The following is a 27,043-nucleotide window of genomic DNA, read 5'->3' as shown; positions in this document are numbered from 1 at the left end:
CAGGGATTGGAATTTCCCAGGGAGGTTTGGAGGGCCCATCCCTGGAGGTGTCCCAGGAATTCCTGGAGCTGGTGCGGGTGGCTCGGTTTAGTGTTTAAGGGCAGTGCTGGGTGGACAGTGGGGACTGGGCCATCTTAGAAGTATCTTCCAACCCAAACAATTCTGGGATATTTCCACACAGGGCTGTATTCCCTTTGTTCCCGTGCCGGGCTGTATGTATTTTGTTCCCATCCCGGGCTGCATTTCCTTTATTCCCGGGCTGTGTGTGATTCGTTCCCCTGCCGCGCTCCCTCTGCCCCCCCCGGCCCTCAGGGCCCGGCGCCATTTGGCGGGAAGGGGCGGGCTCCGGGGGCGGCCGCTGCGCACGCGCGGGAGGCGGGCGGTGCGCGCGCGGGGCGCTGTGCGCGTGCGCGGTGCGTGGTGCGTGAGGCCCGGGCGAGGCGGCGGCGGCTGTGGCGGCCCCAGCAGGTACCGGCGGGGTCCGGGGTGTTGCGGCGGCGCGGGGCCCAGGGGGGGGAGAGCGGGGCGCTCCGGGAGCGGCCGGGTTGAGGGACAGCCTGAGCGGGAGGCCGAGACGAGCGGGAGGCCGAGACGAGCGGGGACCGGGCCGGGCCGGGCCGCGCGCGGAGCGCTCCGAGCGCCGTGTCGGCCCCGTCGTCTCTCGGGTCTGCCCGAGAGGTGAGCTGTGCCGTGGGGGTGTATCCCGGTATCGCTGTTGTATCCTTGTGTCCCCGTTCTCTGCGTTGAACGGCCGCGGGGTGAGTAACGGGCCCGCGCGGAGCCGCTCCGCGCCTCGCGGTTTGTGACGTTGTTGCTCGGACTGGGCCCCGGAGAGGCCCCGATGGACAGGGAACGGCCTCAGGGCAGGCTCAGCGTGGAAACCGGCACGAATTTCTCCGTGGAAAGGGCGGTCAGGGGCTGCCCAGGGAGATTTGGGGCGCCCGTCCCTGGAGGTGTCCAGGGAGGGCCTGGACGTGGCACTCGGAGCTCTGGGCTGGCAGCGAGCTGGGGATCGGGCACAGCTGGGACTCGATGGCCTTGAAGGGCTTTTCCAGTGGATGATTCCGTGATTCAAACCTAATCCCGGCACAGCAGCGCTGGGCCCGGGCAGGGCCGGTCTTGCCCCGGGTGGTTCCAGCAGTGCCTTCCTTATCAGGGCTGTGAATGGAGCGTTCTGGGCAGAGCTCAGATAAGGCTCTGCATTCCTGCCCCTCTGCAGTTTCCCTGTTTGTTTTCCATTCGTTCATTCACGTTTATGAGCGGCAGTTTTGTTTACAGCAGTCTTTTGGTGATAGCAGGCTGAATAATATATGTTGGCATCAATGATTTAATACCTGTGTGTGTGTGTGTGTGTGTGTGTGTGTAGCTGACTGATAACTCCGATTCATTTATTTAGCCTGTGTGATGTCAAACCCTTTGGAATTAAAGTGAAAAGCCCCAGAATTAAGGTGAAAACCCCGGAATTAAGTTTCCCTGGTATGCCCCAGCCCATGCCCACCCCTGGACTTTGGTGGCCTGGGCTTGGCTGGTTTAAACCTGTTGCACTGGCTGGATTAAACCATGGATTCCTGTCAGATTTTGGGATATGCCAGGGACCAGACTGGAGGGCGTTTTGCTGGAAGAGCTGTCAGACAGAGTTGGTTTCAGTTTGAAGCCTCGTGTGCAGCTCAGACCTCGTGTGCCAATCCATGCGGCTTCTCCCTCATTCTTTTTTCCCTCCTAATCTGAAAATGGCTGGATTTGGTTTTCTAAAATGGAATATGTCTTCTGAATCAGCTAGAGGGAGGGAACATCTGTTAAACATCAGGATAAATTTAGGTCACGAATTCCTGCATTTCTGGGGATGATAGAATCCGTGGAATCCTTAAGGCTGATCCTTAAGTCCAGCCATTCTCCACTGCCCATGTCCCCAAGTGCCTCATCCACAGGGATTTAAATCCCTCCAGGGACGGGACTCCACCCCTGCCCTGGGCAGCTGTGCCAGGGCTGGACAATCCTTTCCAGGAAGAAATTTCCCTAATATCCAAAACATTCACCTCCCTGGTGTAACTTGAAGCCATTTCCTTTCATCCCATCACTAGTTACCTCTGTCACCGTTATGTCAAATTTTAGAGCTGTAAATAGCCTTTAAACTATTTTTTCTTGTGCTGGCACTGCAGTTTGTGTCAGTCCCTCCTTTACCCCTCGATTTTAGGACCTGCACGAGGTGCCCTCTGAAGTGCAGCAGCCTTGGAGTGATTCAGATCTGCCTGTTGCACTGGCAAAGGCACAGTGACACTTTTTGTATCTTAATACGTAACTAATGTTACAAATGATGTTTTTTCTCAAAATCATGGGGGGGGGGGGGAGCCGCAGAATGGTTTGGGTTGGGAGACACTTCAAAGCCCATCCAGTTCCACCCCCTGCCCTGAGCACAGACACCTTTCACTACCCCGGTTGCTCCAAGCCCGTGGCTGCCTAGTGATGGAGAACAGAAATACTTCAAAAGGCAGTTATTAGAAGACTTGCAGGGTAGACCACATGGACTCTTGAACATTGTACCAAAGTTTCTTGGCTTGGTGAGCTTCTGGGAAAACATGACCTGTTATCTCAGGAGTTGAAGCTGCTGAAGATAAGGCAGAGAGATTTTTCCTTTCTGGCAAGAACTTCACCCCAGTATGTGGTGGTGTCCTATCCATGTCCTTGTTGGAGTGCAAGCAGTGGTCTGGGTGTTGTCTCATCAGGCTTTCAGTGTGAAAGAATTCTGGACAATTTTGGGGTGGGGACTTGCACTTTGTTTTTTTAAATCCCAAATGCATTTGCCACCTGCTCCGAGGAGAACGGGAGGAACCAGGAGTGGCAGTGCAGCGTGTGAGGATGCCAGTCCAACACTGTCCTTCACCCCAGCTGGACTCACAGCTGGGAGCTGTTGTGTCCTGCAGGGTGGTGTCCCCTGGGATCCCTGAGCTGTCAGGGACATGGGGAAGGTTCAGCTCAGTGCCCAGCTCCGGGAGGGAAGGCTGGGATCAGCCGAGGCTGGGTGGCACGCAGCCAGGTCAGGCTGGCCTGGCACTGGCACAGAAGGGCAGGGCCAGGCTGTGGCTCTTGGCAGGGACATCAAAGGAAGAGTGGGAGGAAGCAGGAGTCTGTCCCAGGGGCCGGGAGGAAGCGCCTGGCACTGGCCGTGGGTGGGACTGAGGGGCTGCAGGTCAGGGGCAGCCAGGGCATTTCTGTGGCCCTCTGGTGCTGCTGGGTGTATTTGGACATCACTAACGGGGTCTGAGTTGGTGCTGGCAGTAATTCTTGTCTTTGCTTTAGCTGGTGTTGAGGGCACCTTTTAACACCTGTTTATTTCACAGAGAATTTACTGACTTGTACTAAGTAGGAAAATTGAATGAATTCATGGACACGGGTCCGTGGTGGCCTTGGCACTGCTGGAGTAACTTGGACCTGATGGTCTCAGGCAGCTTTTCCAGCCTGAACGTTTCTATGGAATTTGAACATAATTCTTCATTTAGAATAATCTTCTGCTGGACTCCTACAGGAAAACTGTAGCGATGTACTTTTATACCTCGGTAGCTCCCTGTGCTAGTTTTTTAGAAACCCACAGTGATTTGTATGTGCAGATGTGACAATCTGTGGCCGCTGTTAATATTTTGGGTCGTTGAACAAGTCTGTCGGTGAGGCAGATGTAACCAGCGTTGTGGTGAAACACAGGGATGCCTGGAGCACCCGGGAGCTCCGAGCTGGTGATTCGGAGGCGGGCTGTGCCCCAGGAGCACCGCTGGCTCTGTTCCCACAGGATCCAGTCGCACAGCGGCGCCATGGAGAACGCAGAGAGCGCGGAGGAGGAGCAGCCCACTGTGGGCAGTGAGAGCGCGGAGCCCAGCGCCGAGAGCACGGCCGAGGAGCAGCACATGGACTTCAGCACTGAGATCATGAGTGTCACCGAGATGGAGCAGTCCCCGGACAGCTCCCCCGACCTCCACGAGGACAGCACGCAGGAGAGCGAAATTCCAAACATTGAGAGCTTGCAGACCACAGATATCGAGGCTGACTTCCCTCCGGATTTTGACAAGTTTTGGAAAGTGGTAGAGGACAATCCGCAGGATTTCACGGGATGGGTTTATCTACTGCAGTACGTAGAGCAGGAGGTCAGTACCTGCCCCTTTCTCCTCAGCCTCTCCAAAATAAATAAAACAGAGAAAACTGAAGTGATGGAATTCCAGTGGCAAATGTAGACTGGACATCAGGCTGTCACAGATGCTGATTTAAGGCAGTTGTCCTTGCCACTGTTTTCATTTAATCCTAAAATGCCAGGATGGTTTGGGTTGGAAGTGACCTTAAAAAGCTCATCCATTCCATCCCCCTGCCATGTGCAGGGACACCTTCCAGTAGCCTGGGCTGTCAATGTCAAAATAACACCAGGCATTTCTAACACGGCGTTAATAATTGTATTTAAAATAACCTGAAGTTGTTCCTGGGGAAAGCACTGACTGTGCTGGCTCTGTGTTTCCCACAGAACCACTTGCCAGCAGCCAGGAAAGCCTTTGACAGGTTTTTCTCACACTACCCCTACTGCTATGGGTACTGGAAGAAGTACGCAGACCTGGAGAAGCGCCACGACAACGTCAAGCAGTCAGACGAGGTACGTAGGGCCCGGGGCCAGCACTGCCACCAGTCCCAAAGCCATCAATGACTGTCCCACTGCGAGTCATTGGGCTGCCAGTGCCTGCCCTGCACGGCCAGGGCTCGAGGGACGTGTTTGCACGTGTCACAGCTGTGGCATTTGGAGCTAATGTTCTCTCTCTTTGTTGGCAGGTGCGTTAAACCTCTACAGTTTGTCAAGCTTTGCAGTGCAAGCCTCTGTATTACACTGCAGCTTAACAAGTAGGGCAGGGCTTTTCTGTCACTTCCATTTATTACTCATTTTCAAAACAATATAGTTGGTTTGCTGGTCACAATTGCTCCATCTTATTGCATTTTTGGTCAGACGCTGTCAATGATGCTCTAATGGGTCTGTGCCCTATGGTCTGTACCCCAAAGCCTGCCCACACAACCTGGTCAGAATGCAGGGACCGCTGCGCTTTGAAGATCAAGACTCTGCACGTGGAGATCAGAACATTGCCATGTTCTATCCAACCTCCACCCGAATGGTAATGGTAGATTATTTAAACAAAATTCCAGTAATTAGTATTTCTAAGGTTCACCGGATAACACAGTGTTGCCTCTCTCTTAGGACCCCATTAAGGATTTGAAGTACAGTTCATGTTCTCTTCATAGGTCTATCGCCGAGGGCTTCAGGCAATTCCTCTTAGTGTTGATCTTTGGATACATTATATAAACTTCCTAAAGGAGACCTTGGACCCTGCTGATCCTGAAACGAACAGTACCATCCGGGGGTGAGTTGGGAGCAGCCTGATATCCATACACACCACTGGGATCAGGTTATTGTGGTTTTTAGGACAAGGGGCAAAGTCATAACAACCTGATGTCGCTTCAAGGATTTTTAAGTTAAGAAATGATGGAGCCAAATTCTGTAAGAAGGGGGAGACAGCACAGCCAAAGTTGTGGCTTGAGAGCTTCAGACTTGTTAAGAAATACTTAGTACAGCGTTTTCAATCTTGGAATGTAATTCCTTGGGGTTTCCAGGGTATGGCTAGGATGTGTCTGCTCACTGTGGCTGGCAGTGGACCTGGCTTAATTAAACTGGAACTGAATCTGAATCAAGCTGCAGAATTGCTGCACAGCTTTTGGGTGTTACACTGCTGCACTGGTGGCTTTGGAGTCTGTACAAGACAAAAGTGCTAAAGGATGTGTATTTTCCTAGTATCTTCTTGCCAGTGGCTTTTGCTGTTGCCTTTATTTGTTCTATTATGTAAGTGCTGGAGGAAAAAAATGAGTGAGAGTTTTCACAATATTTAGACACCTTGCTGCAGATAGCTGGAAAACACTTTGAAGAATGGAAATAATTAATACAAGTCTAGCTTTGAATAAATGAGGGTGCTCATAACCTTTAATAGGAGCCAGGACTTTCCTTCCTTGTTCTGTCCTGGCATCCAGAAAACAGTGTAAAACAATTTCCTGTTCCAGGGCCTATGAACATGCAGTGCTGGCTGCTGGGACAGATTTCCGTTCTGACAGACTCTGGGAAATGTATATAAACTGGGAAAATGACCAGGGAAACCTAAGGGAAGTGACATCCATCTATGACCGCATCCTGGGAATCCCAACACAGCTCTACAGCCATCACTTCCAGAGGTAAAGGGAAAACAGGGAGTTAATGCCATGGGAGAGGAGGAAATACTCAGCACAAGAACTTGGAGCAGGTTTATGTAGTTACTTATGTGCTCAGGCAGTTGGACTGATTGTTTCAAAGTACTGATGCACGTTTGAGGAACTTGGGTTTAGGTAAATTCAGAGGTATTGTTGTGGAATAAGGACAGGCCTTGGAAGTGTGGGGAAGAAGAGAGGATGTCTGAGAAATCAGAATGAGCAGATTTGGACTTTAATACAATGCCCATGTGTGGTGAAGCACCAGTTTTAACTGACTAAAGAGGAGTCCTGGTTACGTTTTAGATAGTGGAATTCTGCAGTGGTGGGCAGACTTGAGCAGCAACTTCAGTTAAGTTGCACACAGTCTTCCCCATAACTTCCACTGATCTCTTGGTGTGGGAAATAAAGTATTTCCTTTATTCCTGATTTTGTCCTTTGCCATCTCTTGTCCATGGCAAGGGTTCTGTCAGTCTGTCATGCTGCCCTTTGGCACGTGGCACTTGTGAGGGCAGCGGGTGCTGGCAGCTTTGGGTGTGAGCTGGCAGCACTCGGGAGCAAGGAAGCAAGGCAGAACCCCCTGGGATTTACACTTGTGCCCTCTTGGCCAGCAGCACAGCACGAAACAGCCCCTTTGCAGTGCCTCTTTGTGGCTGTTGTAGGTTTAAAGAGCACATCCAGAACAACCTGCCCCGAGACTTCCTGACCACGGAGCAGTTTGTGCAGCTGCGCCGGGAGCTGGCGGCCGCCAGCGGCCACAGCGGGGAGGACAGGGAGGAGCTGCCCTGTGGCACCGAGGACATCACTGACCCTGCCAAGGTACCTGCACGGGCACAAAGGCCACCCTGTCCTTCTGTGGGGCAGGGATTCCACTGCCGCCACTCGAGCGGTGCCCAGAGAGCTCTGGGGACATCACTGACCCTGCCAAGGTACCTGCATGTGTGGGCACTGCACCCTGTCCTTCTCTGGGGCAGGGATTCCACTGCAGCCACTCGAGCAGTACCCAGAGAGCTCCTGCACATCAGTGCCCTGTGGTTCAGGTGGTAACAGGACAGCCCTTTCCAGTGCTGGCAGAGGGGTCAAAGAAACAAGTTAGAAAATGGAAGAGCGATGTGCAAAACCTTGGGAACAAACTTAGGTAATTATTGCAGGTCAGCAGACTGGGATCTGTGGTTTAAGAAAGCTCCTCATCAGCAGTGGCCTGGGCAGGTTCAGGCTGTTACAGGTCTAGCAAAGCCTGGAGCTGTCCAAAGGAATTGCTGATGGTGAAAACAGACAAACTGAATCTGGGGCTGACTTGGAGCCAAATCCATCCTTAATCTCCAGTCAGCTTTAGCACAGGATAAAAACCGGTTCAGCTGTGTGTGCCTGAGGGCCAAGGCTCCATCAGGCAGCATCCCAGCCCTGCTCTGACTGCTCAGGGAGAATGCACACCCCTCACTGGCACAGGAAGCAGCTACAAACACACCATGTCTGCCCGTGTTACATTTTCTAACCTTCTGTTGTTCTAGCTAATCACTGAGATAGAGAACATGAGGCACAGAATCATTGAGATCCATCAGGAGATATTTAACCACAACGAGCATGAAGTCAGTAAGAGGTGGACGTTTGAGGAAGCGGTAAGTGGGGTTTGGGGTTTGTGGGAGGCAGCACGAGCAGGTGCTTTGGGAACAGGACTGGGAGCAGGGAATTCTGTGAAACAGCCTCAGCTGAAACTGTTGGGGAAGGGTTTGAACAGAGACTCAGAGTTGGAATAGCTTCACTTCTTTTTGGTTTTTCTTGTGAAGAGGCACCTGCTGATCTGATGTAGAGATCTCAGAGCAATGTTTGGAGAGAGGCAAGGTGCTGTAATGCTTGCTAAGCCAGTGAGTCCTGAGAGTTAGTGCTGCTCATGACCTGGGGTGGTGCAAAGGCATGAGGGGATGGAGGGGATTCCCTTGGAAAGGTAAGCCTGTGCTCAGAGGAGAATGGAATTCTGTGCTTTTGTATTTTAACATGACACACTTAATCAGGTAACTTTTGTTTTGGACCTCCTATGTGTAACGTACTGAAAGTAATTAATTAAACTGATAATTTGATCACTGCAAATACACAGCTTTTGATGTAGAGTTAAGTTGGATTCTGTTTGAAAAAAACAATGGGAGGTTTTCATTCTCGGTCTTTGTATTTTTCTTCCTGGCAAACATGGTCCTTATTTTAAATTTACTTCTTATTCTAAAGATTCCATTGTGTTAGCCAGCTGGGACAGATTTTCAGAGACTCTTTGGTGGGTTGGGTGATGTCTGAAGTGGTGAGTGATTTAGTGCTCTGTGTGGGACTGGGCCAGGTGCCTGGGCAGCCCAGGAGCTCACAGGCAGAGCGGGGAGCCACCGTCAGTGAGCTCTGTGCCAGTGACCCATGGCAGGGGGGAGCAGAGCAGGCAGAGTGTCCCTCATTCCTGCCTTGGGCAGCCTTAAGCTGCCAATCTGTGGGACTTGGGAGAACGCTGGGACTGTGGGCATTGGGCAGGAAAGATGTGGGAGTGTCCCCTTGGTGCTGGCCACAGTGTGCTCTTGTTCAGTGTCTGCTTTGGAGCAGACAGACCAGGGAGGAGCTGGACATGCAGAGTTCAGCGTGTCTGGAAAGGACAGCAGGGAGGAGATGGGCACAGATCCCACCCAGGGGCTGGGGATTGCTTAGAGCTGTTCTCAGCAGGAATGGGACTGTGAGCTGGGCAAAATGGCCTCAAAATGTTGGGTTCCACACCAGAGATCAGTGAGGAGCATGAAAGAGGGCTTTAAATTTCAGGTGGCTTTGAAGAATTGGATTCTCCATAATTACTGTAAGTTCTTCATCCATTTGTATGGGTTTGTATCTGAGAGGGAATTGCAGCACAGGAGAGGCATAATCAAGTGCAATAAAGGTGGTGAGCAAAAGCAAAGGATTTCTGGGAGGATGCCAGAAAAAGCAATTTCGGTTTAAACAGAGCAATGTTTAATTTTCTGTGCTGAGCTCTGTCCCACCCCTCTTGTAGCCATCGTTAACAACATGATGGTGCTACATTCGTGGTCTTGCTGTAACCAGATTGATGTAAATATTTGATATGAAGTCCAGTTCAGTGCTCTGTCTTCCCTTGTGATGATTCTCAGCCAAATCCTGAGTTGAATTTGTGGGCTGGGTGTCCCACAGTGAGCATTTCACTTGTGTGGCTGGAAGTGGGCAATGTCCATCGTGTCCATAGTGTCACTGATGCTGGGCTGCCTCGGGTCCTTCCTCAGCATCTCTAAGCACTTGCACTCCAAAAGCTCTCTAGAAAAGGAGGTTTCTAGTCTGGGATGTCACTGCAGTAAATGCCTTGATCCATACCTGGATAACCTTGGATTGAGTGGATGAGGAGCTGTCCCTGGAGCCCTGATCACTGAAATGACAGGAATTGAGTAGTGGTTGTGTGGCTGTTGATTGTTTGACCCCCCCTTGGTGGTGTGTTTGTAATCACCGGTTGCATCCTGTGACTCTTGCAGATCAAGAGGCCTTACTTTCACGTAAAACCTCTGGAGAAAATTCAGCTGAAAAACTGGAAAGAGTACTTAGAGTTTGAGATAGAGAATGGCACTCACGAGCGAGTCGTGGTCCTCTTTGAGAGATGTGTCATTTCATGTGCCCTCTATGAGGACTTCTGGATCAAGGTAAGGGAGGCAGCTCACGGCTCTGCTGGTGCACACCTTGACCTGGTGACTAACCCTTGTACCCTGTGGAACGTTGTTCATCTATAACTATATCTGTTGCATTAGGAGATGGTCTGCTTGCAACCAGATTTGACTGCTGCATTTGCCAACTGCGTTGCCTCTCTACGTCCTTCCTTACAGAAACTAGTCTAGTGGTTCCATAAAGGTGCTGAATGGGTTTAAACAAAAGAATTTTATCGTTCTGGCATGTTCTTGGAGACAAATACAAGCTTTAACCTGGCTGGTCTCTGCTCTGTTTCCAACCCTAGTATGCCAAATACATGGAGAACCACAGCATCGAGGGCGTGAGGCACGTGTACAGCAGGGCCTGCACCATCCACCTGCCCAAGAAGCCCATGGTGCACATGCTGTGGGCTGCCTTCGAGGAGCAGCAGGGTAAGGGCAGCCCTGCCTCTCGGGGGAGGGCTCTGCTGGGGGACCTCTGGGACCTGCCCTGTCCTAAAGCGTCTCCCTGCTGTTGCAGGCAACATTGATGAAGCCAGAAGGATCCTGAAGACGTTTGAGGAGTGCATCCTGGGGCTGGCCATGATCCGCCTGCGCAGGGTGAGCCTGGAGCGCCGGCACGGCAACATGGAGGAGGCAGAGCAGCTGCTGGAAGATGCTGTCAGGAATGCCAAGTCCGTCAGCGAAGCCTCCTTCTATGCCATCAAACTCGCCCGGCACCTCTTCAAAGTGCAGAAAAACCTGCCAAAGGCAAGAAAAGTGCTGTCAGAAGCCATAGAACTGGACAAAGTATGTGTTTCCTCTTGGCTGTCTTACTCAAAACTCAGACCGCCCCGGTGTCTTTCTCTTTCTGAAGCATTTTTGTAAAACATGGCAACAGTGATGACAGGAGTTGTAACTGGATGTGCTGTCCCATTACTGCATGGAGACAACAGTCCCTCTAAACTGACGTTGCCAAGGTCCCAGCTTGGGAATCTGGAAGTTTGCACCCTTTTCCCATCAGAAGCACCATGTGCTTTGCACCTTTGTTTTAATTTTTAGAATCCTAAATGTTTGCAGTGTGTTCAGTGTTACTGGTGTGGGCAGTACTTGGTGGTTTGGTGTCAGCACAGGAATATTTGGCACTCAGATGCTGCCAGCAAAGTGCAGCACCTGGGTTTGTGGTGTTGGTCACTTCTGGTCTGTTTGTGCAACAAACCAGCCCGGGGGAAGGGAAATTCCTTTCTTGCCTGTCATTGTGTGTGTTTATGGGGTGAATTGTGGTGTGTAGCAGTCAGAGTTAAATAACTGCTGTGAGGGTCAGGTGTGCATCTCCTAATGCCTGCTTTGCACAGGAAAACACCAAACTGTACCTGAACCTGCTGGAGATGGAGTACAGTGGTGACCTCAAGCAGAACGAGGAGAACATCCTGAGCTGCTTTGACAAGGCCGTCCATGGGGCTTTGTCCATCAAAATGAGGATCACGTTCTCACAGAGAAAAGTGGAATTCCTGGAAGATTTTGGGTCTGATGTGAACAAGTAAGATGTCCTATGTGCAGTGGCCAAACTGGGGATGCTGGGAGAGTGCTGGGAAAAGGGTGGGGTCAGTGGCTTCTGTAGAATTGTTTCCTTTGTACCATCAGCTCTTTGTAAGTAGCAGCTGCTTTTCTAAACCAACGTGCTGCTGTTAAACAGGAATAGATGTGTAAACAGGAATCTCTTTTCACATAATTGCTCCTTTTTCTCTGAAGTGCCCAGCACCTGACTGAGCAGAGCTTTGCTGCCTGCCAGGTTTTCTTGTGGTTTCCCCTGGCTAAGCCCTGTGAAGGCAGGTGCTCCCCAAGGGAATGTGGCACAGGTGTCCTTTGAGACTGTTCCCTGGGAGCTGCTGCTTGTTTCCAAAACTGCACTGTTTGGATTTTTCAGTGTTCAGCATTTTACTGTGCACTTATGTGGGAGGATACACCAGAAATGCGAGTTTTAAATTCAGTGCTACAAAATGTTTTTCCTCTTAATTGTCTGGTTTTTATTTACCTTTTGCAGCTAAATAACCTGGAAGGATTAATGACAAGTCAGTTTTTCTGCTTTGTATGTTTTTAACAATAGCTGTCCTTAAATTCTGCTGCCTCTGCATGGCAGCCAGTCAGTGCAAGTTTGGGATCTGAGGCAGATCAAGCACAAGGAATTCTGCAATTCCCAAATAATCCCAGAGCTCAGAATGAATACAAGGAACTCTTTTCACCCAGAGCACACTGTCAGAAGCTGCAGGTTTTGTGAGATGCTGCAGATGAGGGGGTATTTCAATATTTGTAGGAATTCTATCCACGACTCTCCTGTGCTGCATTTTAACCATACTTGTTCTTCCCTGCTGGATGGGCAAAGGCTGTAGGTGCTGCTTTGGGATTGGAATAGTTTCCAGTGTTTAAATACAAATTCCCACATCTCTGTGCTGCTGTGGGTGGCATCACCAGCAGGCTCTGAAGGAGCAGCTGAATCACAAATCACTTCTAGAAATCTTCTTTATAAAGGAGCTTGATAAAAACTGCATCAAGTTGTGAGGGAGGTTCAGCAGGTTGGGAACTGGAGCTGTTGTGAATAGAACAGAGTTGGCTTTCCCCCGTTTGTGCTGGGTCACTCATTAAAATCCATTACACTGCAATTTGCTGTATTGTCCCAGTTTGCAGCAGGCCTTGCTCAGGTGTCCCAAGCACTGGCAGGGCTTGACTGGCTGTGCTGTCTCTCCCCAGGCTCCTGGATGCCTACGACGAGCACCAGGCACTGCTGAAGGAGCAGGAGACGCTGAAGCGGCGAGCAGAGAACGGGTATGGACTGAGCTGGGACAGCTCTGGGGCAGGGCAGGGAGCAGCCTCACTCTGGGGGGTTCTTTAGGCTCTCAATGGAGCTATTTGTCAGCTTGGAACCGGCTGATGTGGGAATAGAATCACTTCATTTTAGTCCTTTAAAGCCTGTGCTAAATAGAGCTGTGCTGCCTTAAATGTTCACACAATTGTTTGCCTTGGAAGGGACCTTGAAGTCCTAAAACTTGCCATGGACAGGGATGCCTTCCATAGGCTGCTCAGAGCTCCATCCGTCCTGGCCTTGGACACTTCCAGGCATGGGAACATTTTTGGAAAATAACTTTTGCAGTTGTTGAGTTGTGCCAAACAGTGCTGGTAAAATAACTCAGTCTGTAAGCAGGAACGTGCCTTTACTGTCTCAGTTTGGGCAGCAACTTACACCCAGCCTGTTCTGAAGGACAACACAAACTCTCCTTCCCTAAGCACAGTTCCCTCACCCTGCTGGGCCAGGGCACCCAGCTGAACGCAGCTGAAGGTGATGCAGCATTCCCCACACTAGGACATGTCCAGCACCCCCATGTTCCTGCACAAGGCTGTGTCCCCATGCTCCCAGCATTCCCCATGTTCCTGCACAAGGCTGTGTCCCCATGCTCCCAGCATTCCCCATGTTCCTGCACAAGGCTGTGTCCCCATGTTCCTGCACAAGGCTGTGTCCCCATGCTCCCAGCATTCCCCATGTTCCTGCACAAGGCTGTGTCCCCATGCTCCCAGCATTCCCCATGTTCCTGCACAAGGCTGTGTCCCCATGCTCCCAGCATTCCCCATGTTCCTGCACAAGGCTGTGTCCCCATGCTCCCAGCATTCCCCATGTTCCTGCACAAGGCTGTGTCCCCATGCTCCCAGCATTCCCCATGTTCCTGCACAAGGCTGTGTTCCCTTGCAGCTCGGAGGAGCCCGATGAGAAGAAGCTGCTGACGGAGGAGGCGGGGCTGGCGTCGGCGCAGCTCATGGATGGGGACATGCAGGTCAACCAGGCCGCCTACAACTACAACGCCTGGTACCAGGTAGGGAGTGCCAGGGGGAAATCTGCAGCTTCCAGGTGCTGGGGAGCAGCACTCAGCTCCTCCTGGGCTGCTCCACGAGTGTCGAGTGCTGCCGTGTGGGGCGAGGAGCGGTTTGGTGGCTGTGCTGTCACACACGGGAGGGCAGCAGGGCTGTGGTGGGTGGAGTGTTCTGCCAGACTGGCCTCCTCCTGTGTGCCTGCACAGTGACTGTCTCCAGGCAGTAATTCCTGTAGTGCACAGCACAACACTATCAGCTTGTCCCCTGGGGCTCTTCCTCCAGGGCATTTTAGCATGGAATAGAATTGCTGAGATTGGAAAAGCCCTCTGAGCCCATCCAACCCAGCTGTTCTGCCAGCACTGCCAGGGCCACCACTGACCCACGTCCCTACTGCCACGTCCACGTGTTTAAATCCATGGAACTTCTGACGTGGTTTTATGAGAAGTGTTGTGTAGACTGTGAGGAGCCCCCAGAGCTGGGAGAGCAGTGGTACAACACCCCTGGGTAGCTCTGCTTTGGGATTGCCTGCAGCCAGCTCGGGAATTCTTTCCCAAGTCAGGCAGTGGGAGGAGCCTCATCCAGCACAGACTGTGCAGAGCTAGGCCAGGAAAAATGCCCCGAGTTTCACACACTGCACTGCAGGCATGGCAGCCTTGAAGCTGTGCCAGGGGGGCTCAGGCTGGAGATCAGGGAAGGTTCTTCCCTCCCCCAGAGGGTGGGATAAGCACTGGAACGGCTCCCCAGGGAACGGTGGCATTCCAGAGCTCCAGGAACGTTTGGGCAGCACTGCCAGGGACCCCAGGGTGGGAGTTTTAGGGGTCTGTACAGGCACAGAGTGTGGATGATCCCTGTGGGTCCCTTCCAGCTCAGGCTATTTTGATTCTGTGACTTTGTGATGAGGATCTGCCCTGTGGCAGCACGGTACCTCCACCCCTGCCTGCCTTCCCTGCCTTTCCCAGGCTGTTCCAGAGGGCATGGCAGCGTTGTCCTGCATTCCCAGGGGTGCTGTGCTGGGCACAGTGGGGCTGGGGGAGCTGTGTGGGCCGGGCTGTGCTGCCCTGGGGTGCAGCAGGGACATCCTGGCTGATGCTGCTGCTGTGTTTGGTTCCAGTACAACTATCAGAACGCCTGGAATTACGGACAGTATTACCACACAACCTGATCCTGGAGGAAGTAGAGTTCACTGTGCTGCAGTTTCAACAAAGATGGAATAAAAAAAAAAAAAATTATATTTTTCTAATTTTGGGCTGTGAAGGAACTGTTGTGCCACCTGCTTTTGGTCCTCTGCATGTGAACCGAGCTGCTGCTCACGGGGTATGTGTGAAGCAAGATTTGTGTGCTGGTAACTGATAAATGGTCTCTGTACAATTCTCATTTACCATGAATGATTTTTTTAATTCCCTGCACTAATTTATGGAGTATCAGAAGAATCCTCGTCGGTCTCATGATTCCATGACTGAGTGGGTGAAGCTGTGGGGTTTGGGTTGGTTTTGCCCCAGAGCTGCTCTGCTGCCTGGGCCTGGCCCAGGGCTGAAGCCAAGGCTTGTCCTGCTCCCAGCCCAGCTGTTCCAGGCCCGGGCTGTGATGGGATTGGGGGCCTTGGCAGAGCTGCCACACGGGTTCTGCAGTGTGGGAGGGAGCAGGGATTAAACCACCTTCATTCTTTTTTAAAAGCACAAACTGTGTTTGGGATGAGTTTTGTATTTAGAGTTTTTCATGTACACGGTGTGAGCAAAACTTTTTTTCATTTTGATCAAAGTGATCATTCCCATTTTTGTAATAAAAACGAGGAATTCGGTAGTGCTCTGAGCTTTCTTGGACTGCCTCATTCGAGCCAGGAGGGAGAACAGAACGGCTGAGTGGAGCTCGGGTGGTGTTCACTGGAGGGGCTGTGGTACAGGGACACCCGGGAACACCTGATCTCTGTGATGCTGTCAAATGGAGTGGGAATGCTGTGGGATTGGGCTCTGCAGCAGGGAAGGAGCCCTGGCTGGGTGTGGGGCCCCTGCAGCACCCAGCAGAGGAGCAGGGGGAGCATAGACACAAAGAAGGGAGGCACGGGCAGGTACAAACTCTGCTTTAGTGGTGGGGCTGTCACTACAGCAGCGGGGCGGGGACAACACTCGGCGCTCATCCCCACAAAGGCACCGCTGTAACCGGAGCCGGGGGTTACAACAAATGCCAGCAGGAAGCTCTCTCTGGCAGAAATGGATTCCCAGCAGCACAGGGAATTCTTCATTCAATATCCACCAGCTCCACTTCAAAGAAGAGTTTTGCGTTCGGTGGGATCCTGTTGGCAAACGTTAAGGAAGCTGAAAGAGCCCCTGCAGTGACCCCTCTCAGGGCCGGGAGTCCCCAGCTGCTCCCACGGACACCACGGATCCAGCAGGAGCTGTCGGGAGGCAGGGCCAGCTCCGTGGACACCCTGCATCAGCACACCCTGCTCCCGAGCTGTCCCAGCCTTGGCTGCAGCTGTGGGGCAGTGCCCGGGCAGAGGGGAGGTGCCACAGTCCCGCTGTCCCTGCACAGGAGGAACGTCCAGGCAGCCCTGCAGATCTCTGGATTCCAGCACTGCAGAACAATCCCTTCCCCTCCTCCAGAAGGGTTGGTAAAAAGAAACATAAAACACTGCAGGATGACTCCTGCACCTCCTACTTCAGCTGTATCCCAAAGCCAAATGTAACTCTGTCCCTGCTCCTGTTTCCCTGTACTGGTTAGGATCCCCATCAGGCAGAGGCATTTGGAAGCAGCTGGAATAAAACTGCAGCTGGCAAACAGCAGCAGGTTGCCCCTGCGTTGAGTTTTTTCTCCAAAAGAAAAGGGCAGCTGCACCCCAGGAACTCCCTGAGTGGGAATGTCCTGAGCCTGCTGTGGGCGATGGGTGAACCCTCCCTTGTATCCCTGTCCGTAAAGCACCTCCTTGCCCCCAGCACTCCCAGTTCCCACAGGGGTCAGAGCTCACAGAAGGATACTTGGCATCAGGCTGTCCCTTCTTGCCATAGGCCCACTCGGGCTCGATCTCCAGCTGGGCCTTCTCTCCTTTGCTCATGGTCAGCAGGGCCTCGTCCCACTGCAAGGACAGAGAGCAGCTCCAGCCACGGCACAGCGCAGCAGCCTCGAGGGATAACAGCCCCTGTCCTTCCCAGCCTCTCCTGCAGCTGCCAGGAACGCCCAGCCGGCCCCAGGCATCCCCCCGAGCCCTGTGAACACTGCAGGGGTGTTCCCTGCTCCCACACAGCACATCCCTGCTGGGAGGACACCGGGGAGCAACGGGAATGAACACACGTCCCATCAGCATTCCCAGCTGCAGCATTCCCTTCCCAGGGAGTGCCCAGGGATTGGTGCTGTGTCCCCACTGAGGGAAGGCTCTGGCACCCACAAACCTGGGATAAACACTGGGATAAACCTGGGCCACTGCTGCTCCTGCAGTGCTGCCCCTGCCCAGGGACACAGCCCCTTCCCAGCTCCAGTCCCAGCCCACATCAGGAATTTCCTCCTCTGCCTGGAGCAAAGGAGGCTCAGGAGGGACCTTGTGGCTCTGCACAACTCCCTGACAGGAGGGGACAGCCGGGGGGGATTTGGGATTTGGGATCTGCTGCAGGGAACAGGGACAGGAGCAGAGGGAACGGCCTCAGGCTGGGCCAGGGCAGGCTCAGGGTGGCCACAGCAGGAATTTCCCCATGGAAAGGGTGCTCAGGGCTGGCACAGGGTAAAGCTCAGGGAATCCAAACAGGGATGGAGGATGGAGCTGCTGTGGGAGACTGACAGCAGCCCCAGGCTGGGCTGACCCCAGGGAACAGAGCCCATGTTCCATGCACTGCCTGACTTGGGAATGACTCTGAGGATCAATGTTCCACCCTCCCAGTGCCATCCCTTGCAATCTGCCCCCATGAGAAACAGAACCCAAAAACTGCACCCCGGTCATAAATCACAGAATGAAACTGCCCAGGGACTGGGAGGGAACCCTTCAATGTTTCACTTACGCCTCGGATCACTTTTCCTACACCAACTTTGAAACTCAAGGGCTTGGCTGCTTTTTTCTTCTTTGAACCTGGAAAAAAAGTTTTATGTTCATTTGCCTCAACATCACAGCAGCAGGCTCCAAAATTCTGTAGAAAACTGCCGTTACAATAATGCTTTATATAAATACCTAACTTAATATCTATATATAAAATAGTAATATATCATAACCACTATATAGCATATAATATTAGCTGTCCTTCTAATATTATTTTTAGCCCAATATCAGACACTCAGGGGAAATATTAACACTGTGCACTAAAAACATCATTAAATGTTCAAGCTGCACCCAAGCATCTTTCAAACCCCAAAGACTCATTCCTGAATTACTCAAGTTCACTGTCCAAGTCGTGGACATATTAAGGAACCAAGAAAAGTCAACAGGGAACACACAAGTATGAGGAGTTACAGACACCATTCCAGTGACTCTGGAATACTGTTCCCAAGTGCGGGACATCACTGCTGGGAAAGCCTTTCCAGTATTGCACAATTTCCTACCCCTAAACCCTCTGATCTGTCTCAAAAACACCAGCAGGGAATATCACACACCAGAGTATTCAAACCTTTGTCATTCCAGGCCTCCATATTTCAAGATTTACCACAGAAGGGCCCCAAGATGTGTTTGAGAAATTCAGGACACTGCTGGTGCCAGAGTTCCACAGGCACCATCTCCCCTCAGGACTGAGTCCCTGCATTCCACATTCCCCAGGCCTGGAATGCCAGAAGCCAGGGCTGGCAGGATGGTGTCACTTGACACCAGCCAGTCCTAAAATACTGCCTTAGCCACCTCATGGAAACTCAGGATCTGGGAGCTGCAGGGCACCAGGAGCTCAGCACCACCACAATGAAGCTGTTTGTCAGCAATGCTCCCAGGCACTCCTTCCAGGGGCAAACTCCTGCCCACATCTGCTGAAGCAGCCCAGGTAATTCCCTCTAGGAGCATTTGCAACCAACCCCAACAGTTTATCTGCACATCTGTGTATCCACTGCCTTACTTGACTGAATATTGGTGTCGAAGACTGTCCCATCCTGCAGCTTTCCCGTGTACCAGCAGTGGACAGTGTCTCCTTTCTTGGGGAAGTTGGTTTTATCCCCCTTCTTTAAAATGGATTTTGTGTACTTCGGTGGCCCCTAAGGTTATAAAAAGAGAGCTGTAACTGGTGGGTTAAATAGTCTCAGATATCGAAGACTGAACAACCAGTGAGTTTAAGGCATCGAAGAAAACACTGTTAGTGAATGATGTGTTCATGTTACTGCAGGGCTGCAACATTCGGGGAAAACGCAGCTTAAGGTTAAGGTGGGGTATAAACACCACATTTCTTGCCGTAACCAGGTTTTTGAAGACTTAGGGTCACACAATCTCCTGAGCTGGAAGGGACCCCCAAGGACCATTGATCCAGCCCCTGTCCCTGCCCAGATCCCCCCCAACAATCCCACCCTGGCCATCCCAAACACTCCTGGAGCTCTGGCAGCCCCGGGGCCGTGCCCATTCCCTGGGGAGAGCCTGGGCAGTGCCAGCAGCCTCTGGGGGAGGGAAGAACCTTCCCCTGAAATCCCCCTAACCCTCACCCGGGGACAAATAACCCGGATAATTTGATTTTCCAGTCGAAAAACGCGAGTTGAGGGCATCACACCGACCTCCTCCAGAGCCTCCTCAGCCTTCACCGCCTTCCCCTTGGCCTCCTCCGCCTTGGCCGGCTTCGCCTTCTCCGCCGCCTTCTCGGCTCCGTCCGTGCCCTTGAATCGCTGCGAGGGGAAGGGTGAGGAGCCGCATCCGTGCCCGCAGCCCTGCCCGGCCCCAGCGCCCTCCCCGCGGCCTCACCTGCGTGTGGAAGAGCTGAGTGTAAGCCGCGATCAGCTGCTCCTTGTTCGCCGTCTTGGCCACGTTCTTCACCTGCCCCAGCAGCTTGTGCTCCGCCAGGAACTGCGGGGAGAAAAACAAAACGACAACTCAACCGATCCCCCCGCGCACAAGTGCAAATTATCGACTGCGCCGCGCCATTACCGCCTGCGCCGCGTGCTCCTGCAGGAATTTGATGATTTCTTTCTTGGCCAGCGCCTCGCTCCGCAGCTCCTCAGCGCTCCAGGGCTGCGCCGGGCCCGCGGCCGCCGCCATCTTCCCACCCACCGACCCACCTCCCGCTCCTCCTCCGGAGAGGAGGGCTGGGATCCGCCCGCCTGGAGAGGGGCGGGCCGGGACAGCGCCGGGGGAGAAGGGCGGGCGCGGGAGCCGCGCTGGAATCCTCCCGTTCGCGCTCGGCCGAGCTCCCGGGGGATTGCGGGGAGGGGGCCTGAGGGAGGGACAAAATGGCGCCGCCCCGGGGCCCGCCCTGAGCGGCAGCGGGCTTGGGCTCGGGCTCGGGGCCAGGGGAGCACCCGGGCACGGCCGGGGGAGGAGGGCAGAGCCGGGCCGGGCCGGGCCGGGCCGGGCCGGGAGGCCGCTCCCCGTCCCTCTCGGCGGCGATTTCAAGCGGCGGCCTTGAGGCAGGGCTAAGATGGCGGCGCGCGGGGCAGGATGAGGGGCGGCCGGCAGCGAACTCTGCCTCAGGTGTGGCGGGCGGCCGGCGGCGGAGCCGAGCTCAGGGACGCGGGCCGCGAAAGCGATGATGAACTGCTGCTGGCGGCCGCGGCCGCGGCAGACCCCGGCCCGGTGCAGGGCTTCAGCGAGGCGGCGGGCTCCATCTGGATCTACCCCACCAACCTGCCGGTGCGCCCGTACCAGGAGCGCATGGCCGGGGCCGCGCTGCTGGCCAACACCCTCGTGTGCCTGCCCACCGGGCTGGGCAAGACTTTCGTGGCCGCCGTGGTCATGTACAACTTCTACCGCTGGTTCCCCTCGGGGAAGGTGCTGTTCCTCGCCCCCACGAAGCCGCTGGTGGCTCAGCAGATGGAGGCGTGCGGCCGCGTCATGGGCATCCCGGGCCGGGACATGGCCGAGATGACAGGTACGGCTGCCGGCCGCGTGCTGCCGGGAGTCCGGGGAAAAACACAGCGCGGGGGGAAGCAATAAAACGTGAGAGGTGTTGGAAGGGCTAAGTGCTGGTTTCGCGGTAGTTAAAACCCCGGGTCACCTGTATAAAGGGTGAAGCGCTGTGGGTCACAGCGTGCACGTCCCTGCACACGCAGAGTGCTCTGCCGCAGAGTAATGGCGCTTTTCGTCCGTTTTATAGCTGTTTTCCCCTTCCTTCCCTTCGTTGCTTTCCTTGTCCCTTTCCTATTTTTATGAAGTTTTTGCAGCCCCCTGAGCTGCAGTTCATTCCTCACTGAGCCAGCAGCCTCAATGATTGACCCCATCACCTGTTTTTAGGCCCAGACCTTTCCCCCTGGTGTTTTAAATGATGTTCAGGGCAGTGGCAGCTATGAGGTATCTTCAGTTTCCCAGCCTTGGCTTACATGGTTCTGGATTTAATTTTTAATACAAAAAAACCTCTTCCTAGTCATTGTACTCATTGAGGGTGGGCAGGCCATGGCACAGGGTGGAATTGCCAGATCCAGCTGCCCCTGGATCCCTGGCAGTGCCCAAGGCCAGGTTGAACACTGGAGTTGGAGCACCTGGGACAGTGGGAGGTGTCCCTGCCATGGCAGGGGTGGCACTGGGTGGGGTTTGAGGTCCCTTTCCAACCCCAACCATTCCATGATTTTATGTGTCTGCCAGCCCTGTTGCTCTTGGGTCATGGGCCATACCTTGTTCTCAGCAGAACAGTTCCCTAATGCTGTTTCTGTAATTTCCAGGAGGAACCCAGGCTCTGGGCCGCCGGGAGCTGTGGAGTACCAAGAGAGTGTTTTTCCTCACACCTCAGATCATGGTCAATGACCTCTCTCGTGGGACCTGTCCCGCTGTGGAGATCAAATGTCTGGTTATTGATGAAGCCCACAAAGCCCTTGGCAATCATGCCTACTGCCAGGTAGGGCTGGAGCCACCCCACCCTTGTCTTCCAGTTACAAAAACCTTCCCCAAAATTGCTGACAGGATCTCCATGAAGCATCACTGTCATTGCTGTGGGGAGATTGTCCTTGAGGTCCTTAACTTTGTTTGAAAGAGACCCAGCACTCCTGTGTGTTGTCATTGCCTTGTTTATGAGTGGTACCTCGAAGGCGCTTTTTTTCAAGGGCTCCATTAAAATGTAATTTTGGTTTAAAGACATTTTTGGCTGGACAATGTTAAAAAAAAACAGTGTTTTTATACAGCTCTTTAGCAGAGAACAGTCAGTTCAAGATTTCTTTTTAAATTTGGGGTTTGTGTTGATCAGCCAAGAGTTGCATTATCATGGGTTAGTCTCCTGAGAGCAATAGGTGACCTAAGAAGTTACTTTGATACACTGAAGAAATGTACTGGATGTTTGTGGAGTTCACATTGCATAGGATTAATCATCCATGAATTACATTTCTTAGCATTTTTCTTCTGATTCAATTTTTGGCAGTTTACCCGAGTTTAGTGGGCTGTCAATACTTTGGTTAAATCAATGTGTGAAATCATTTCCTAATTTTCCCAGGTTGTTCTTGATACATTTCCTGGATGCCCCAGGTTGGACATTGGGGCTGGAGCAGCCTGGGACAGTGGGAGGTGTCCCTGCCACGGCAGGGCTGGCACTGGGTGGGCTTGAGGTCCCTTCCAACCTAAACCATTGTGTGATTCAGTATTTTTAGTGTTTTGTTAAGCCTTTCCTACTTAGTGGGTATTTTCATTGATGTTGTTTGTACAGGCAAATAATCTCCTTTAAGGGTATTAACGAAGCTTTCCTGTTCTTAGGTTGTGAGGGAACTGAGCAAATACACAAAGCAATTCCGGGTCCTGGCCCTGAGTGCCACCCCAGGCAGTGACACCAAGGTGAGCCAAAGCTCCTTGTATGATTTAAATAATCAAGGTTGAGTGAAAGCTCTGTGCTTTTGCCTGAAGCCTCTGCAGGGTCCTGAGGAATTGCACATCAAGACTGAATCTCTTTATAATCCATTACTTGATGATGTTTGGTGTTTCTCATGCTATAAACCATTTATTATTTATTTGTGAGAGTGGGCAGGCCCTGGCACAGGGTGGAATTGCCAGAGCAGCTGTGGCTGCCCCTGGATCCCTGGCAGTGCCCAAGGCCAGGTTGGACATTGGGCTTGGAGCACCTGGGACAGTGGGAGGTGTCCCTGCCATGGCAGGGGTGGGATGGGATGGGGTTTAAGGTTCCTTCCCAACCCCAGCCAGTCTAGGATTCTATTTCCTGACCTTCCTTTCATTTTTCATCTAGGTAGTGGGTGCCTTTTTGTTACAATTTTATGTAACCTCTGCTGGGAAAAAAAATATGGGAAATAATTACTTTGTTGTTGTGTCTTGTCTACCAGGCTGTGCAACAAGTTATCTCCAACTTGCTGATTGCTCAGATAGAGATGTGTGCTGAAGATTCCCCAGAAATTCTGCCTTATTCTCACGAGAGACAAGTGGAAAAAATTGTAGTTCCACTTGGGGAAGAACTGGTAGAAATTCAGAACACTTACATCAGGGTGAGTGGTTGCATTTCCTTTTTGGTCAGTGGCCAGTGACAGTAAATGTTTTATCATCTCTGTCTAGACTTGCAGTGTTTACAAAGGCAACACTTTCCTATATAATTAACTTTGATTATAGGGTAAATCAAGCAACATGGTTTCAACTCCAGCAGTTGCAGTTTCACTTTGCACCAATGACACCTTTTACCTTGCAGTAATTTGAAAAGCTCAGGTGGAAAACTTCCAGTTGACTTTTCCTCACCCTTTCTCAGGAGTCTTTGCAAAATTGACACCAGACCTAAACTGAGGTTTCTGCATTTGGCTGAACTCAGTAGTACTGAGCTGCTGGCAAAGCCTTAAGGAATCTGTGTGTGGACTGAAACATTTTCTCTGATTAAGAATATTCTTTAGACCTTGAAGTCATCTGAGTGTGTAACCAGTTCTCCTGGAGGTTTTTTAATTGGTTTATTTACCCTATTAATTTATTTGTTGGCCTATTTCTAATACTATGATGATATATTTTTCTTTTTACTGAACTTTAATGCCCAAATATAAGAGATTTTGGGGGGCCAGAGCTGATTGTCAGTCAGCTGTAACTTACTGATCTGTACCTTCCCAGTAAGGGACTTGTAGGAAAATGGTGTTACATAGAATACCACTCTGAAAAGTTTAAAATATCTGCTTTTTTTGTTTTTTTTTTGTTTGTTTGTTTGTTTTTTTTTTTGTTTAGAGGCATAAAATTAGGATGAAGTTATATATCAGCCTGTTGGCCTCAGAGCATAGTTTTGGTTAAGGCAGGTTGATTTTGGTGCAGCTTTGTGAAGGGCACTGGAAGGCAGACTTGTGAGTACATCAGCTGTTCTCAACCCAGTGGCCTGAGAGCGTTTAAATGAGGAAGTGCCTCCGAAAAAAGAGAAACTTGGAAGTAGTTTTGCATCACTGCAGGTGCCTCTGAAGGCTCTGTTGAGTGCAGGGGTTTATTTTGGGGTGTTTCAGCTGCAGTGAGCACCTTGGTTTGGTTCCACCAGCCTTGCCCTGTGGCTGCAGTGCTTTGTGTTTCCTTCCTCTGGTCTGCATTTGCATTTCAATTGTTAAAGCTGCTGCTTTACTGGAGAGCACAACTTCCAGGAGCAGCCAGGCAGAGCTGCAGGGATGGTTTGCAGCCTGTGCCCAGGCCAAACCTCGGTTCTGGAGTTCTCAGCACTTGGGGAAGTGGCTCCTGCACCTCAGCTCCTGGGTCTTGAGGTGACCACTTCGAATTTGGGGCTTAAATGGCTTTTGTAAAATCCCAAGGCAGGAGAGCAAAAGCACGTGTGTGTGTGCTGCAAGAGAGAGAGCCAGGTGTCCTGTGCACAATAAAACCATTCTCTTTAATTGTGGCAAACAGTAAACAAGACAACATTTCAGTGTGAAGAAGGACAATGTCAGACAGCACAGCACAACAATGCCAGAGCAACTCTGGGGAGATCTTTACATATAATAAGCAAGGCCCTGAGTATCACAATAGCTGGAATCAACGTTTTAGGCACTAACTCTGGTTTGGAAAATACACAGTATGCAGGATAACACTTATCTGTTAAGGCTACATCATTTAATTTTCCAAAAATAGGGGTGAATGCTGATTTGTTATCTCCTTTCATGAGTGGAAAGCTAACAACTTCACATTAAAACTGAAAATCCATGAGTGGCCCCCAAAGTAGAGCCATGGATGGATAACAAAATGGCTGTTCTAGGCAATCATGCCTGACATGATGTTGTCAGATCTGAGTAACAGTGATGTTTGCTTGGCAATCACTGGTGTAAGAACTAAATAAACTGTATTTTGTGTCAGCTAAACACTGGAGCTATTGGTCCCTGTGCTCACGAGGGCCAGTGACAGCTGTTGGTACCAAGCCATGAAGTGTTATCTCCAAACTGGAGCTGAAATAGTGGTGGTTTTTTTTTTGTTTTGTTTTTGTTTTTTGTTTTTTTTCCTCAGCAGCAGAAGCCTTCTAACAGAAGTCAAAATAAATAAATACTATCTTGGAATTCATAGCTTGCCAAAAGCAGCAGGGAATGCTGGGCTGCAGGTGGGATATCAGCACACTCAGATACATCTGCTCGTGGTTCAGGGATGTTTCTAGAAAGTCACCCACGGGAAGCTGAGCCACAGGAGGGGTTGGCTATGGACAGGGACATCAGACACAGCAGATGCTTTTGCAGGAGAGGTTTAAAATGTAAATTATGTACAAAGTGGTGCTCTGTGGTGGGAGGATTTCACTGCTTCCAGGAACTAGCCAACATCTGTTGTGCCAAAGCATCACGAGAATTTCTCTAACTGGCAAAAGCAATCAAATGGCAGAAGCTTCTTTAATTGCCATCACATCTTGTCAAAGGTGAAAATTGCTTTTATTGGCTCTTATAAAAATCTAGGGGAGGATATGAGAACAAAACTTTTTATTTAATGCCTCCCTAGGTCTTCTATTCAACTCAGTTTTAAAAATGTTTGTACCATTTTTCTATATTTAAGAGCTTTTAGTTTAATACTGGCTGGCATTTTTAATTTTCCTTCTCCCAGGCTGTGACACTGCATTGCATTTGAGTTGGTTTGGGTATTTTCCCCCTCTCCATAAAGACTCTTTTGTTTTTGTCAAAACTAAGGCTTTTGTGTCTCTTTTTTATTTTCTGTTTCCTTTTCCCCCTCTCCTTGCTGCTTTCCAAGGAATCTCCGTGCCCAGCAGGCACCAGAGGGCACCTTGGTCCTTCTTAAGCCAGGGCCACTCTGATCCTGCTGCTCAGGGAGAGGTTTTGGGTTGAGCACAGAGCCCTCCCTCCCTGTGGGACCAGGAGACTTCAGGTTCTTCCAGAAGTCCTCCACAAATCCATTTTTGGAGCAGTTTTTTCACCCTGCTGTGAGTTAGCAGCCGCTGGCTCTGCTTGCTGGTCTGTGTGTTGGAATTAAAGAACACAGCAGCTCTGTTGGAACCCTAAATCCTGTAACCAGTAGGTAGTGCTGGTGATATACTCAGTGAATTTTATACAAAAAGACATTTACTTCTATTAAGAATAAACTGTACCATCATGTCAGTAAGGGGAGACATTAGGGAGGGATTTTGGAGAGCAAAATTGTTTGCTGCCCTGACTCTAAAGTGCAGTAGGTGCTCGTGGGCTGTGTGGAACAGTGGGAATGCTGCTCCCAGACCTTGTGGGAGCTCTGGAATGTGGGAGCTCAGCCTCTGCAGGAGCCAGGCTGGCAGCTGAGGGCTTATCACAGGGATGAAGGGCAGAACAAACAACGAATTGATAGTAGGAAGGAAAAACTCACAGTGAGGGTGGTCAGGTGCTGGGGCAGGGCCCGGAGGGGCTCCCTGTCCCTGGGGGTGCTCAAACCCAGCTGTGCTGCTGGAGCAGCAGCTCTGCTGGCCCTGCTCTCAGCTGAGGGGTCTGCCCCAGGTCACTCCTAGCTGAGATGTTCTCTCTCTGGATATTGGTGTCATTTATGCCATTAACAGCGGGGGACTGCCAGAGCAGTGCCAGAAATACTGAACAGTTTACTCCAGCTGCAGTGTTTTAACAACCAGCAAAGCTGGGAGAACAAACTGTTCAGAAAACTGCGGTTCAAAATAACCAGTGTCTCCTTAGGAATGCCACAGCCAGTCATGGGATTCCTGGGGGAGTGTGATGAGAGGAGCCTGTAATTCTGCTGTCAGCACTGGGGTGAGCAGTAGGACTGGGGTGTCTTTTTGGTCTCCCTCCAGACTCGGGGTGCTTTGGTTGGGAGCTTTCTGAGGTAAGCACTGGGGATCTCTGTGCCA

At 51.6% G+C, this 27,043-nt stretch overlaps 3 protein-coding genes and 1 non-coding gene across 7 annotated transcripts in view; 3 read left to right on the top strand and 1 right to left on the bottom strand.

The window, feature by feature from the left end:
- Positions 1 to 430: 430 nt before the first annotated feature.
- On the top strand, positions 431 to 15,570 carry PRPF39 (pre-mRNA processing factor 39). Of its 4 annotated transcripts, none has more exons than XM_062495878.1 (14): positions 431 to 468; positions 3,782 to 4,133; positions 4,502 to 4,627; positions 5,263 to 5,381; positions 6,073 to 6,240; positions 6,915 to 7,071; positions 7,764 to 7,871; positions 9,753 to 9,917; positions 10,226 to 10,352; positions 10,441 to 10,709; positions 11,255 to 11,439; positions 12,648 to 12,722; positions 13,642 to 13,762; positions 14,872 to 15,570. In XM_062495878.1, exons 2-14 carry the CDS (start codon positions 3,804 to 3,806, stop codon positions 14,920 to 14,922), a joined length of 2,001 nt encoding a protein of 666 aa, XP_062351862.1. In that variant the 5' UTR covers positions 431 to 468; positions 3,782 to 3,803; the 3' UTR covers positions 14,923 to 15,570. The 4 variants fall into 4 exon arrangements, with proteins under 4 accessions (XP_062351862.1, XP_062351861.1, XP_062351864.1 ...); XM_062495877.1 differs by having other exon boundaries at positions 451 to 468; positions 3,697 to 4,133; XM_062495880.1 differs by lacking the exons at positions 431 to 468; positions 3,782 to 4,133; positions 4,502 to 4,627 and adding exons at positions 4,682 to 4,869; positions 4,973 to 5,135.
- LOC134045878 (small nucleolar RNA SNORD127) lies at positions 10,792 to 10,877 on the top strand. The gene has a single exon (XR_009933335.1). It is a non-coding gene; the product is annotated as a small nucleolar RNA SNORD127 (small nucleolar RNA).
- A 134-nt stretch (positions 15,571 to 15,704) lies between the features above and the next one.
- Positions 15,705 to 19,898, bottom strand: FKBP3 (FKBP prolyl isomerase 3). The gene is made up of 7 exons (XM_062495881.1): positions 19,786 to 19,898; positions 19,603 to 19,704; positions 19,419 to 19,526; positions 18,776 to 18,911; positions 17,744 to 17,811; positions 16,733 to 16,830; positions 15,705 to 16,050 (listed from the first exon to the last, which is right to left on the bottom strand). Exons 1-7 carry the CDS (start codon positions 19,894 to 19,896, stop codon positions 15,996 to 15,998), a joined length of 678 nt encoding a protein of 225 aa, XP_062351865.1. The 5' UTR covers positions 19,897 to 19,898; the 3' UTR covers positions 15,705 to 15,995.
- A 289-nt stretch (positions 19,899 to 20,187) lies between these two features.
- Positions 20,188 to 27,043, top strand: part of FANCM (FA complementation group M) — a 55,718-nt gene continuing 48,862 nt past the window's right edge. The window contains exons 1-4 of the mRNA XM_062495104.1: positions 20,188 to 20,725; positions 21,513 to 21,685; positions 22,531 to 22,608; positions 23,109 to 23,267. Of these exons, the coding sequence (XP_062351088.1) occupies positions 20,296 to 20,725; positions 21,513 to 21,685; positions 22,531 to 22,608; positions 23,109 to 23,267 (840 nt within the window). The 5' untranslated portion in view covers positions 20,188 to 20,295. The remainder of the gene's footprint in view (positions 20,726 to 21,512; positions 21,686 to 22,530; positions 22,609 to 23,108; positions 23,268 to 27,043) is intronic.

This window comes from Cinclus cinclus, chromosome 6 (genome assembly GCF_963662255.1).
Source record: "Cinclus cinclus chromosome 6, bCinCin1.1, whole genome shotgun sequence".
NCBI lineage: Eukaryota > Metazoa > Chordata > Aves > Passeriformes > Cinclidae > Cinclus > Cinclus cinclus.
This window is presented reverse-complemented; position numbering and strand designations above follow the sequence as displayed.

Excerpts from the sequence above, each read along its gene's own strand:
- PRPF39 (XM_062495877.1), top strand. The coding sequence starts at position 3,699 with ATGCCTGGAGCACCCGGGAGCTCCGAGCTGGTGATTCGGAGGCGGGCT. Across the intron at positions 4,134-4,501 it reads TGCAGTACGTAGAGCAGGAG|AACCACTTGCCAGCAGCCAG; the intron begins GTCAGTACCTGC and ends TGTTTCCCACAG. Across the intron at positions 11,440-12,647 it reads TTTGGGTCTGATGTGAACAA|GCTCCTGGATGCCTACGACG; the intron begins GTAAGATGTCCT and ends GTCTCTCCCCAG.
- FKBP3 (XM_062495881.1), bottom strand. The coding sequence starts at position 19,896 with ATGGCGGCGGCCGCGGGCCCGGCGCAGCCCTGGAGCGCTGAGGAGCTG. Across the intron at positions 19,705-19,785 it reads AGGAGCACGCGGCGCAGGCG|TTCCTGGCGGAGCACAAGCT; the intron begins GTAATGGCGCGG and ends TTCTCCCCGCAG. Across the intron at positions 19,527-19,602 it reads CTCAGCTCTTCCACACGCAG|CGATTCAAGGGCACGGACGG; the intron begins GTGAGGCCGCGG and ends TTCCCCTCGCAG.